Below are 15,558 nucleotides of genomic sequence, written 5' to 3' on the forward strand. Positions count from 1 at the left end.
TCATTTAACTCATTAACCTCGTCGTTTCTCCTGATTCTCCATGTGCCATCTTCCTCTTGTACCGGGCCATATACTTTCCTCAGTATTTTTCTCTCGAATGTCCTGAGTTGGGCTTCATCTTTTTTCGTCATTACCCAAGTTTCACATCCATAGGTTACTACGGGTCTAATCAGTGTTCTGTAGATAGTCATTTTGGTTCTTTTGTCTAATAATTTCGATGTCATCAATCTTTTATTAGCATAGTATGTACGATTCCCGCTGGAAATACGTGCATTAATTTCGCTACTTACGGAGTTATTCTAATTGATTTCTGTGCCGAGATATGTAAAGGCATCCACTCGTTCGAGAGTATAGTTGTCTATTGTGATATTATTTTCATTGTCAGTTATTCTTTTGACTGTCATATACTTCGTTTTTGCTTCGTTTATTTTGAGACCTCTTTTTCTTGCTTCAGGATCAATTTGTTTGAACACTTCCATTAGTCGTGGCTTATTCCTACTAATGATGGCTACATCGTCTGCATATGCAGTAATTTGTACTTATTTGGTGTTTATATGGCCGGTTATATTGGTTTTTCTGATGACTGCCTCAAGAACTAGGTTGAATAGCATGGTTGATAGGGCATCTCCCTGTCTTACTCCCATGTTGATGTTAAATAAGGGAGTCAGTTCTCCATCTACTCTGACTGCAGCTTTTGAACCCTGCAATGTCATTTTTATGAGGCTGATGTATTTCTTAGGTATACCTAGATTACAAAGGTCTTCCAGCATTTTGTCTCTTTTCACACTATCAAAAGCTTGTTTAAAGTCTATATACATATTATATAGGTCTATGTCGTATTCATAAGCTTTTTCTTGTATCGTTCTTAGTATGAATATGTTATCTGTAGTGGCTCTATTTGGTCTGAATCCATTTTGATAATCACCAATTATAAATAAAGGAAAACGCATAACAATAATTCACGCCAGTTCGAAAGATATGTGGGTCTAAACTGTTTGTTCTTATCTGCAAAGAATATCAAAGACTTCAGCTTAGACTATCATGAAGATACCAGTGCAGAACTTTTTGAAAATTGGTTTCAAAATTCTCTTTTGAAAAATATTCCTGAAATTAGTGTAATCGTCATGGATAACGCAAGCTACTACAGTCTACAGCTACAAAAAGCGCCAAACAAGTACTAATACTGAAATTTATGAGTCTTTATTAAAAAATGTTAATTATTTTAAAGCCATATATATATATATATATATATATATATATATATATATATATATATAAATATATATATAAATATATATATATATATATATATATATATATATATATATATATATATATATATACGTAAGAATTATCAGGTAAAGTGGTCTCTAATAATAATCTAGAGACCACTTTACCTGATAATTCCTACGTATTTATAAATTATTTTTTGGTCGAAATAATCTCTTGTAATATATATATATATATATATATATATATATATATATATATATATATATATATGGCTTTAAAATAATTAACATTTTTTAATAAAGACTTATAAATTTCAGTTTTAGTACTTGTTTGGCACTTTTTGTAGCTGTAGACTGTAGTAGCTTGCGTTATCCATGACGATTACACTACTTTCAGGAATATTTTTCAAAAGAGAATTTTGAAACCAATTTTCAAAAAGTTCTGCACTGGTATCTTCATGATAGTCTAAGCTGAAGTCTTTGATATTCTTTGCAGATAAGAACAAACAGTTTAGAACCCACATAACTTTCGAACTGGCGTGAATTATTGTTATGCGTTTTCCTTTATTTAAAGATGCTTTCGTATGACATTTTTTACTAAAATCGACCTTCTTTTACATACTATATCATGAGTATCAAACCATGTTTTATCCAGATATATGATAGATTTGTTTTCTAACCTATAATTTCAGAGAGATACTCAGTTCTTCAAGTGTTTAAAACTTATTTTAGAAAGGACTGTATGGAGAGTGGTATCTATATTTGTTTCTTCTTCCTATAACTTCAATTTAATTTAGCTAACATAGGAACTATCTGATTTTGGTAAAGAACAACTTATTCTTCTTATAATATCTTATTGGGTACTGTCCAAATAATGAGACTAAAAATTACTACTTTTTTTCGTCCTGTCAATGGTTCTTCGCTTACAATAGCCTTTGTCGACGATATCGACGTTTTTGTAAGTAAATATGTTCTTTTCACAACATTTTGTTTGATTAAGCCCCTATCTATTAAAGTATGACACACATTTTTAACTATTTTTTTGCGTCCAATGACAAATGCTTTTGATTATGTTTAGTAGATCTCGGGCGATTATTTTTCCGTGGATGAAACATATTTGTTACGAACAATCTTCACTAATATACTATACACACAGTAGCAAGTAGAGATTTTTAATGACTGATTACATTAGCCATACCTGATCCAACCCTGAGCGGTCAGGTAGAAATTTAAAACGTATTTGTCTATTAATAATGGCGATAATACCACCAATCCTTTAATGACGGGAAAGTCAAAACGATATATTTTGAGACAAACTATACCTCAAATAAAAAAGGTAAAAGCCTGGGTCGTCCAAAACTAGTTGTGATAGGAATATTAGTGTAAAATACATATATGATTAAAATATTAGTAAAAAAGTTAGAAGAAATACTCTAAGGCAAGTTACAGCTGAATTGAACTATCAAATTGCAACGATCTAAAAATTACAAACATATACAACACTGATGCTCTAATATCCGAAACAGTCATACATATCAGCGCAGAACGCAGTTAACCCTGGAGGAAAATAAAAAGTAGAAAGAACCTTCAGGAACAGGAAAAAATAATAACTTCTTGGGTCGTATAAACGACTCATAATCAGGTATAGTAAAGAATTCAAACCTAGAATACTATCCTGTAAAAATATCCTATAATTCGTGACAAATATCCGATATTGAACAGGTGGGTTACATATTTTGAAGAACTGTTAAGTAATACCAATGAACCAGTTCCGATAGAGGTTTCGAAACTAGAAACAATTGAAAATGCTCAAGAGCCATTTCCCACCGAGCCCTTATGATGGATGATCTTCCTGGTGAACTCTTTAAAAACGGTGGCAACACACTGTTAAAACACATGCATAAGTTAATGACAATGAAATCTGGCATATAATGTAAACACCCGCGAACTGAAAATTATTTATACTATGCCCACTTCACAAGAAGGGGGACATGATGGTATGCGACAATTACAAAAGGTAAAACTCTCCTCAACAATAGCTCTCTCTTTCCCTCATACAAAATACTATTTTGTAGAAAGCAGAATGTGTAGAGAGCAGAATGCTCCCCTATGCCGAACAAATAGTAAGTGGATATGAGTACAGCTTTTTCTGATACAATTTTCACAGTGATACACATTCTTGAGAAAACCTTAGAATTTAACGTTGGCACCTACCATATATTTGTGGATTTTAAGGCAGCTTATGACTCAAGAGATAGAGAAAGATGTTTCAGACTATAGTAGAATTACAAATGCCATGTCAGCTTATTAAACTAACAGAACTAACACAGACAGTACGCACAGACAGTATAGTGGAATCCTGAACGACACCTCAATGTCCTTCCTCTACAAAACTGGATTAAGACAAAGTGACGGGCAACCATATCTCCTTTTTAACCTTGCACTGGAAAAGGTTCCAGATTAGAAGAGTTCCAGATTATTACAATTGTTATCATATTTAACAAATGAAAGTAGTTAGATATGCAGACGACATTAACATAATCGACGGAGCCACAGAGTCACTGACGGAAGCTTTTTTGTCGTTAAGGATGCACTAAAAAAAACGAAATACAATATATAAGACACCTAGACTAATATTTAATAATATGGAATTTAAAGGAATAAATACCCTCATATACCTAGGTTCGTTACCGACTCACACCAATATCAGCAAACAAATAAAAAAAAAGTCTTTGTCAGTGCTAGTATTACCTTAAAACCTTAAAGAAAAATTAAACTGATCAATAAAACCAGTTTTAACATATGGAGCTGCACGTGGTCACTCACACAGAATGACCAAGAGCTGCTTAAGCGTTTCGAGCGAAAGATTCTAAGAAGAATATATGGAGGACCAAAAGAGCAGGGTATGTGACGTAGATGCCACAACTTTTAGTTATACAGAAGTTTCGGCAAAGCTGACGTGAAATTCATTAAGGCAGCACGCCTCAGATGGAATGGTCATTTAATCAGAAAGGGGGAACATGCTATAATGAGAAACGTATTTGACCGAAGGGGATCAGTGGCACCACGTACTAGAGGTAGACAAAAACTTAGGTACCTGGACAAATTGTAAGACGACTTAAAATCCATGGAAGTTAAAGGATCGAGAAGAATTTCTAGAGATAGAACGAAATGGCGGAATGTTCTTAAGAAAGCTTAGGCTCATAAAGGGCTGTAGTGTCAATGATAATGTTGGGATGATATTGAGATTGATAGAGGTGTTGGACATAAGGAAGGAGGTCGATGTTCAGCAGTGGATGTTTAATACTGTAAATGATGAAACCTAAAAATATAATGACAGTCACAAAATTTTCTAACCATAAAAACATTGTCAATTTCGAGAATAAATTAAGTAACCTACCAATTTAGAAATTACTATTTTTTCTTCGATTTATTAGGTTCACAGACTATGGACCACAAACTTCATTATATGCTACAAAACTCATATTTAACATTAATAACTGAATTGGCGAGTTATTGCTACTTTTCTGAAATATGGTAAATCATAAATACTCCAACTATAAATGCTCTCTCTTTAATAGGGCGTGTCCAAATCAAGCTCTAGCCTACTCCAAACTATATCTCCAGTCTTGTTGGTTCCACGCTGCTCTTCTCCAAATTCTTAAATCTAGCAAATTTTGCTCGTCCGCTACCAATTCATCCTCCCACCGTGGCCTACCTTTTAGTATTGCGCCCTGCATTTTGCCATCTAGGGCTCTTTTCTGACTAGATGACCAGTGCATCGAAGTCTCTACAGTTTAACGAACTCTAAAATCGGTAGCTCTTTGAACAGTTGGTAAAGTCCTTGGTTGTACTTGAATCTCCACATTCCGTTTTCGTTAATAGATCCAAATATCTTCCTTAGGATTTTTCTTTCAAAGACCTAGCTTTCTTTTTGTATTTTCTGTCGTGGCCCATGTCTTGCATCCATAAACACTGGAAGAGTGAAAAATAAGCTGTGTTTTCCTTTACTATTCTTCTTTGAATTTCTGGTTCCTCTATTCCATCGGTGCTTAATGCAATTCCCAAATATGTGAAACTTTCTATTCTTTCAATATCGTCGTCTAATTTAACTGTGAGTCTGTTTCCATAGTTCTTGCCTGTGTTAGCTTTTTGTCTTTTGAATATTTCTAGTCCGGTCTCTTTAACCCCTATTTTTAATTGTGAATATATTTCTGCGGCCTCTTCCGTTCTGCTACAAATAATGCTGATGTCATCGGCATAGGCGGCAATCTGTATTGATTTATTTGCTAAGAGATTAGCTCGGCTTATATTAACTGTCTTACCACATATTCGAAAGACAAGTTGAATAGTGTTGGTGCCAATCCGTCTACTTGATTTAATCCTTTGACTATTAGAAAGAATCCATGAAATACGCATCTAAACGATTAAAGAAAAGCGAAGCTTGGGAATACCCCCAACACGAAACACCGATGACCTCAAAAGAATTGCGTCCAATTAGATAGCTGAGGCACAGAACAGAAATAGATGTAAATATGTAGGTGAGATTTAGGTTGAAAAATGGACAAATCATGGCTGATTGATGATGATCTTTATAACTGATGGCTTTTTCAATTTAAAAACTGTAAAAACTAATACACTTAAAAACAATGTAGTATATGCTCATTGAAGTATATCTACTACATATTTACGGAGTTTCACCTATTGTACATACAAAGTGTCAACCGGTCTTTCCATTTGCGTTATTACAGCAAACCAAAAAGAGTTTGCCCTATACAGCATAAAAATTTAATCTTCAAATTTTGTTGACAAACTTTATTTTTACAGGTGTATCGAATTTAAGAGTGGTAGATTGTTCCATATTTCCTTACATTCCAAGTGGAAATACAAATGCTCCAACGATAATGGTGGCTGAGAAAGCAGCAGATATGATTAAAGAGGACTGGGGAGTTCCAGATAACAAAGATTCAGAGGAAGACCTTGCAATTGGAGAAAACACTATTGATGATGGTAAGCAGTAAAGTTTAAATAAGTACCATAGAATAAATAAAAAAAGCACCATAGAAAAAATTCTTCTAATATTCGAATCTCCAACTTGGTGTTTTATTTACAGGTGGGATATAGGAAACTTCAGTGTTTTTTCTTGTGGGTTGGTTATTGCTTTTCTGAATACTTTTATAAGTATATTACAAAATCGTTATTAATAAAGATGTACTATGTACGAAATAATAAACACAATAAAAATAAGAAAGTTACAATATCTCAGACACGTAATAAGAGGACGGCGATATGAAATGCTGAGATTGATAATACAGGGAAAGATAAGAGGAGGAAGGAGTACGGAAAGAAGAGTGTCATGGTTGAAAAATTTAAGGAACTGGTTTAAATGCAGTTCAACAGAACTCTTCAGAGCAGTGGTAGATAGAGTAAAGATAGATATCCAATGATATCCAATCTCCGATTGGAAGACGACACTTAAAGAAGGAGAGTCGAGTGTTTATGGTCAAGGAGGAAAACGCTTAGTTTTATAAATAAGAAGAACTCACTTGTACCCAATATATTCCTATTAGTGTGAATAATAATCATACAGCATATTTCGACATGGCAAAATATTTGGGTACTATACGCTAGGTTACGCTGGAAGGCTCATTCCAGGTATCCAGCTATTGAGTTTTGCAAGTAAGAGTAATTATTTTATATCATACAAAAATTATAAAATAAAGTTCTAAGAACCATTGTCAATGCTCTTTCGTACTTCAGGAACAGTGACCCTTCATAGGGATGTTAAAATGACTGTTAATAAAACCATCAAAAAATTTGCCAAGAGTCACAAACAACAACTTCTTTAACACGACAATGTTGACTAACAACATAGATCGATTAGACACTTATGAGGAAAAAGCCCTTTAAGTTAATTAATAGTGCAATAATGTTGTACCTTAATATTTGTATAATAAATAAGTCTGTCCTTGGTTTTAAGGTTCTTAGTAATATTTTAAGTTGGAGAAAAATTTCTTATTGATCAATGCTGATCCGACTGCAATATTAATAAATATCTTAGTACGTGTTTACATTAAAAAATAACATTTTGTTAATTTGTTTTAGAGAGAAGTAGGTCTGCAGGAAAAAAGCAAACAAAAACCAAATTGGAACCTGTTCTACAAAAAACTCCTGCCATCAAAGACGCTGACTATTGGTGACGTCCATTGTCTATTTTGACATAAATAAACTAGAATACTTAAAATAATTATTTCAAATTTCGTGAGCTTCATCCTTTAATTTAAGAATTGTGTGAACTGATGTAGTTCGAGGTCTTTTTTTCATCTGATGCCAAAGATTCTAAAAAAAGGATAGATCAGGTCTACTTAAGGGGCATTTTAAAAGAGAAATATTAATTTCCTGCAACCATGATGTCACGGATTTCGCTGTATGGCAGGTTGCGTCATCTTGTTGAAATATAAATCCGTCGTATAATCCTCCATTTGGCAGTTAAATTTCATGAATGAATTTTATTAATAGAAAGCAATTATTTCTCTTGTAAAATACTTTTGTACCTCGCAGCATTGACAGTGCTATGACAGTGCTAATGAAAATGAGGTGTCCAGCTCTTTGAGAGGAAACAAAGCGCTAGACCTAGACCATTACAGATGCTAGGAATTTAAACTTTTTTTTTGTAATCTTTTGGTATTCTTCCCCCGGTATTAGAATAACTCTACTTCGTGTATCGTCAACACAGACCTTAAACTTAGATTCATTACTCCAAATAACTGAAACTTCCCAGTTTTGAGCTGTTTTGCTAATAAAAATTGGCGTCTTTTTTGTTTATTTGTAAGAAGTGATTTTTTCTTTACTTCAATTGGTATTTAAATATTTAAGATGAGATAAGTGTTGATTGTAAAAACTCATCTTGTAGAATCCATACCCAATTTTTCATTTTCCTCAAACAAGTACCTCTAAAAATTAAAGTACGTCCATAATTTTAAATTATTAGAAGAACTTTTTAACTAAGCAACAAAAACAAAATCTGTTTAATTTGTATTTCAAGAACGATTTCCCAAGTGGAAATCGTAACGTCAAAATAAAAATAAGTAAAATTGTTGGTTATTCCCAGTTAAAATAGTAAATAGTAAATATGGAAAAAATGGACGTGGAGAATAAGCAGTCAAAAATGTATGGAACGATGCGTTACGTGAAGCAATACTTGAAGTTTGGGCTAATTGTGTAAATTACACATAAAAATTGATAGCGATTTTTTTATGATTGGGCAAAGTTTATCACATTCGACAAAGAGAAAATGCTATACTTGATTCAAACCGATGATAAGCTCGAGTTTATACCCATCGATGGGTGTAGATCTAGAAGAAAATTAAGAAACAACAAACTATCTTCTGAAAACCGAAAATGTAATGGATACGGAAGTTACTACATTCTATAAAGAAATACTAAATATATATCTTTGGTGGAAATAATCCACACACTTACCTAAGACCTAATACTTCTCATCCTTTGAACAATTATCATGACTATGCCAATTTATACAGAAAACCTTATTGATCATGGATATCGGACTCTAAGATCGGGAAGGGGAGAAATAATACAATTATACTACGGGGCCTAACAATTTGTTAATATACGATCTATATAAATAGAACAATATCAGAGTATGCACTTGGAATGGCAGAACCATGGATGAATCCGAAAAAATTTTTAATGCCATCAAAGAAATGAATCGACTACATTGACATCCTGTAAGTTAGTGAAATGGGATGGAGAATTGTCGGACAATGCACCATTGATGGTCTTGAAGTATAGCACTTTGGATGTACGGACGAGCATCAGCAAGGAGTTGGAATTATAATATCAAAAAGATTGCAAGATACGTAACGAATATAAATGAAAAACTAATCTTAATTCAGCTACAAACACATACAGTTCTTCAGAACTTCTAAAAATCATACGAACAAGCTGAATTTTGCTGAGAATGTCAATTTTAGGACGCCAAAAAAGATGCAAAAAGTTTACCACTTTTACCCAAGGGCTTTCTCCTAAAACCCCCTCGTATAGGAGAGAAACCGTAAAAAAATTATTTACCAAGAATTTGTACGCCATAGAAAAAAATATTTTAAATAAAAAAGGTAGCTAAGATAATTTTGAACAAAAACAGTTATTACCATTTTTTGTGTAGAATGAATAGTTCTCTCAGAAACAACGCTTGAAGCGATCGGTGGTTTTGAATGTCATACAGCGCGCAAAATTAACGTTCAATAAAATTTGTATCAGCTCGACGTTAAAAATTCTATATCTTTTGATCCGAGAGTCCTATCGACAAAAAACAGGATACGTTTTAAAGGTAAATAAACTGAGTTTTTATAAAGGCGTTAAATAAATATACGTGGCGAGATTTTTGCCAATTTTTATGATTCTCATGAGATCAATACAATTTATCTCTTTTATTAACCGGCCGCTGAGGAGTTTCGATAACTAGAGCCTGATCTTTAAAAATTAAAACATGAAATTTTAGTTTTGAGTTTCGGCAACAAATGTGAGGCATTTAAAATATGCATAAAAACGCTGAACTTTCACATTACAACGGATCTAAAACATTTAAAACTGCTCTTTTTCAATTACGCTAATACGTTTTTTAAAACTATCCATCTTCTGCTACAAATTATACTTACCATTTTCTTGGAATTACATCAAAATTTCACTATGACCGGTCAATTAAAGTGACAAATTTTATTGATCTCACGAGAATCATAAAAAAGGCAAAAATCGGGCAAAGTTTATTTATTGACCAGATTTATAGAAACTGACTTCATTTGTGGCAAAATACAAAAACGGGTGTGGCAGTCCAGTAGGACTGCCGGTAGAAGTTATATTTCTATACACGCGTTCGCCGTTAAAAAATTATATAGGAGTCACTCTGCACAATCATTACATATGTAATGCTATAGGTAAGAGAGAGCAGAAAGAGAAAAAGAATTAGTTATATAGGTATATGGTGCATCGTTTGCTGTATATAAACATTTGACCTGTAATAGGAGTATAGTAAATGAAGGATTGTATTAATATTTTAATGAAAATATATATTTTTATTTTTATATATGTATAAAAGGAGTTGAATGCAAAAAAAAATTTTACACATACTCTGCAGTAAAATTCATTGTTTATTTTGTTATTAATATAAAAATTACAATACAATAAATACACTGCAACATAATTCAATATAATAATACAATATAAATTAAAATGTAATATTCATAAGTATTTAAAACTGCCAATATACATAAACTTACTTTACGAAGATAAAAATAACAAACCAACAACTCGGATTATGTTGTAAATTTTCATTTTATTTTAAAATTTATGTTTTTTGCGTAAATTACATATATTTAATAAGATTAAAGTGAGGTTTTTAAATATTTCAAAAATAAAAAAGGAAATTCATATTTGGGATTTGAACTCACAACCACCAGTGTATGAACCAAACACGTAAAGGATGTGCCAATTAGACATGACACTAACGGATTTCAAAATTGACAGTTCTCGGTAAAACAGTGATTATTTTGGAATACAAAAGCCTAAAATAATTATAAACGTTTAATTTTAAATAATACAAAACATATCACATAAATAATATATATATATATATATATATATATATATATATATATACAGGGTGTCCCAGACTAAATTACCCACTCTATATCTCTTAAACGAAGAGAGATTTTCGAATGGGACAAAAAGTGATCTATTCTACTTGTAATACACTTTAATATGGCGTAGAAAAAATCATCCCCTTAATATTCATCCCTTAGTTACAACCCCTAACTTTATTTTTTTAATAGTACCCTGTATATTTTTTTATAGTTTTGGATGTGGTCTTCTATCGTCTATTCAACAGATTTATTAAAAATAAAATCGGTTTGTAAATAATCAAGAAATCAATTTTTTTTTAATTTTGTTAATTAAGTGTCCCAGACTAATTTATCCAGGCTATATTTATTAACAAAATAGAGATTTTTTAAAGGGACAAAAACTGGTCTATTCCATTTGTAATACACTTTAATATGGCGAAGAAAACATCATCCCCTAAATATTCATCTCTTAGTTACAACCCCTAACTTAAATTTTTTAATGGCACCCTGTACATTTTTTATAGTTTTGGATGTGGTCTTCTATCGTCTATTCAATCGATTTTTTAAAAATAAAATGGGTTTGTACAGTATCAAGAAAATATCAGTTTATTTTTTATTTTTGTTAAATTAATCAAGATAGCCTTAAAAAAAAGAATAGAAAAGAAATATTATGCTTTATTATCATTGAAAATTTTACTATTTTAACTACGTAGTATAACTTCTTACGTGCGTACGAAGTACACAGTCTTTTTATTTAAACATTATTTTTAATTTTTCAAAATTTTACGTCTGGATATTTTACGTCTTGGATATTACCCTTAATTCAGGTTGCCATGATTTGATCTGTCAAATCAACAATTATTATTTTTGACGTTTGGTATTAGACCAGTAATAATTATATTTGTTGTAATTGTGTATCTATAACATTTCAATATGCCTTATTTATTTTCGCCTGACGAGTACGTTGATATCATTTTGATTTATGGAGAATGCCTAAAAAATAGGAGAATTTCCCGACAATTATATCAAGAAAGGTTTCCTAATCCAAACATTCCAAGCGAAAAAACCTTTAAGAATTTGGAACGCTCACTTAGACAGGGACATTTTCCTAATAATAAAAGAGGTACAATTGAACGCACAGTAAGATGTAACCAAAACCTCATTAATGTACTAGCATATGTTAATTTTAATCCCAAGGTGTCTGTTAGAACCCTCGCCAGTGAATGTGGCATTCCAAAAAGTTCTGTGCATAGAATTCTTAAATATTTTAAGTACCATCCTTTTAAAGTGCACCTAGTTCAAGGATTACAGCCTGGTGATGACCAAAGACGTCCTGAGTTTATTGCAAAAATGATGTTAAAAATCAGTGATGATCCACTTTTTTTATCAAAAATATTGTGAAGTGATGAGGCTAGATTTCACAATAATAGTGTTGTCAACCATCACAATTCCAATTATTGGTCTCCCGTGAACCCACATTGGATGATAGAAACAAGATTTCAGAATATTTGGGGTATAAATATGTGGTGCGGTTTATTTAATGGCCGTGTTATAGGTCCTTACTTTTTTAACGGCACTCTAACAGGTGTTCGATATTTAGACTTTTTAGAAAACATTCTACCCGATTTGCTAGAAGATATTCCTCTTCATGAGCGTCAAGAAATGTGGTGGCAACAAGACGGAGCTCTTCCACATAATGCGAGAATAGTTAGCGACCACCTACAAAACCGTTTTGATAACCACTGGAAAACAACTCTCCAGAAATTATGTGGGCCGCACGTTCATGTGATTTGTCACCTCTTGACTCTTTCTTTTGGGGAGCGATAAAAGATATTGTTTGTCAATCAAAACCGCAAAATTTAGATGAATTAAAAGAAAAAATAAGACAAGCATGTCGCCAATTCGAACATTTAATGTAAATAATATTAGTTAGTTAAATTTTGAAAAATTAAAAATAACGTTTAAATAAAAAGACTGTGTACTTCGTACGCACGTAAGAAGTTATACTACGTAGTTAAAATAGTAAAATTTTCAATGATAATAAAGCATAATGTTTCTTTTCTATTCTATTTTTTAAGGCTATCTTGATTAATTTAACAAAAATAAAAAATAAACTGATATTTTCTTGATACTTAACAAACCCATTTTATTTTTTAAAAAATCGATTGAATAGACGATAGAAGACCACATCCAAAACTATAAAAAATGTACAGGGTTCCATTAAAAAATTTAAGTTAGGGGTTGTAAATAAGAGATGAATATTTAGGGGATGATGTTTTCTTTGCCATATTAAAGTGTATTACAAATGGAATAGACCAGTTTTTGTCCCTTTAAAAAAATCTCCATTTTGTTAATAAATATAGCCTGGATAAATTAATCTGGGACACTTCATTAACAAAAATAAAAAATAAATTGATTTCTTGATTATTTACAAACCGATTTTATTTTTAATAAATCTGTTGAATAGACGATAGAAGACCACATCCAAAACTATAAAAAAATATACAGGGTGCCATTAAAAAAATTAAAGTTAGGGGTTGTAACTAAGGGATTAATATTTAGGGGATGATTTTTTTCTACGCCATATTTAAGTGTATTACAAGTAGAATAGACCACTTTTTGTCTCATTCGAAAATCTTTATTCGTTTAAGAGATATAGCGTAGGTAAATTAGTCTGGGACACCCTGTATATTATATACGTATATATAACATATATAATATTAAATATATATACATAAGAAACATTTTTATTCTCGAGAGAGGAAGAGAGAGAAAATATATCTTCTGTCTCTCTCTTACTCATTATCTTACATATGTAATGGTTTCACAGATTCACTCTCATGCAAATTTCCTACGCCGACCGTGCGTATAGAAGGATAACTTCAAAAATTTCACAAGAAAGATGCACTTTTCACCTTTAAAACGCATTTTGATTTGTGTCGATAGGATACTCTGATTAAAAGATATCGAATTTTTACCGCCGACTTGATATATATTTAATTAGACATTGATTTCACGCGCGCAACTGACATTCAAAACCGCCGGTCGTTTCAAGCGTTATTTCTGAGAGAACGGTTCATTTTACAGAGAAAATGCTAATTAACATTTGTGTTCAAAATCATTTTGCTACATTTCAGTTTGTTCAATTTCATTTTGGGTCAGTTACATTTTTTATTTGGAACATTTTTTTCTACGGCGTACAGGTTCTTGGTAAATCGATTTTTTTGAGCTTTTACCCCTGTACGAGGGGGTTTTAGGAGGAAGCCCGGGGGTGAAAGTGCTAAACTATTTTGCAACTTTTTTGGGGTCCCAAAATAGATATTCTCGGCGAAATTCAGCTTATCTCAGCAAAATTCGTATGATTTTTAGGGGTAAAATCTCTGACGACTGAACTATTATAAAGGTTAAGGTACTTCGGTAAAATAGTTTCGAAACAAATTCAGATTTCTGCTTTAATCTGAACCTTCTAAAAATTGCAAGGTATAACAGACGTTGATAAAGATGTTAATAGAGACATGGGGAATCTAAAATTTGCATTCCACGACATGTCTATCAACTAAGCAGAAATCCTTAACGAATTTGTTTCTTGTACTCATACAGAGTAGATCCGAATAAAATGAAAAAGACAGTAAAGATTTGATTTCACGCACAAAGCGTCTATGTATCTGTTGATACGTATTTCGACTTAATAAGTCTCATCAGAACTGTTCTGATGAGACTTATTAAGTCGAAATACGTATCAACAGATACATAGACGCTTTGTGCGTGAAATCAAATCTTTACTGTCTTTTTCATTTTAGTTAAGGTACTTCTTTGAAAAAACATATGGAAGACAGGACATTGGACTCCACAAAAACACATAACACATTTGTTTATGGTATGGGAGTACCCTACCTGACCTACCCGACCTAAGAACCCGACCATTTGGTTAGAGTTGAGGCGGCAAACAGAATCTGTCCCAAGATCATTATAAATCTGTATTGGATTCAGTCAGTGAAAATAAATGAAGATGAGAAATTGTCAGAAACTATGGAGGTTAAACGCAGAGTACGTAAAGGGTATCTCGTCATCCTTATTATTTAATATATGCTATAAACATTGGCAGAAGTTCGGAGACGTAGTGGTATGGCAAAAAAGGCGACGAGTCGCCTAACTAAAGTTTGGAAAGACAGATCTGTCTCTCAAAATATCATAATGAGACTGGTGAATGCGCTTGTATTCTCAATATTTCTATACAGGACTCTTCGCGAACGCGAGCGCTAAAAAATTGATGCCTTTGAGAGGTGGTGCTGCGCATACCTAAGACAGCTCATAGGATAAACGTTTGCATTCTAAACCAACTCGGGATAAAAAAAATGTCCACAATATATCTGCAATTTTTCGGTCACGTGGTTCGCAGAGGTGACGTTAGTTTGGAGAGATTAATTATTTTTGGAAACGTTTCGGGGAGATCAAGAGGACGATCACCAACTAGATGGTCCGACCAAATTAAGAATTTAGCTGGAAACTCATTCTACGAAGCTCTCAGAGCAGCTGAAGATAGAGAACCATAGAGAAAAATTGTTAGGAATATTGGAAAAAATCACGATCCTCAGTAATGGGGAAACGACAAAAGAGAGAGATAAACATTGGACTGTATCTTGAACAAGTTATTCTGTCATTGACATTGCTGATTTACGTTGGTGCAA

The 15,558-nt window shown here is 32.4% G+C and overlaps 2 protein-coding genes across 2 annotated transcripts in view; one reads left to right on the top strand and one right to left on the bottom strand.

Moving 5' to 3' along the window:
• The window catches only part of LOC140436633 (glucose dehydrogenase [FAD, quinone]-like), a 115,826-nt gene extending 107,663 nt beyond the window's left edge, over positions 1–8,163 (top strand). The window contains exons 8-9 of the mRNA XM_072525626.1: positions 6,060–6,242; positions 7,338–8,163. Coding sequence (XP_072381727.1) covers positions 6,060–6,242; positions 7,338–7,432 — 278 coding nt within the window. The 3' untranslated portion in view covers positions 7,433–8,163. The remainder of the gene's footprint in view (positions 1–6,059; positions 6,243–7,337) is intronic.
• Positions 1–15,558, bottom strand: part of Flo2 (flotillin-2) — a 372,138-nt gene that overhangs the window by 223,391 nt on the left and 133,189 nt on the right. The window lies entirely within an intron of this gene.

Source organism: Diabrotica undecimpunctata, chromosome 3, assembly GCF_040954645.1.
Source record: "Diabrotica undecimpunctata isolate CICGRU chromosome 3, icDiaUnde3, whole genome shotgun sequence".
Classification (NCBI taxonomy): domain Eukaryota; kingdom Metazoa; phylum Arthropoda; class Insecta; order Coleoptera; family Chrysomelidae; genus Diabrotica; species Diabrotica undecimpunctata.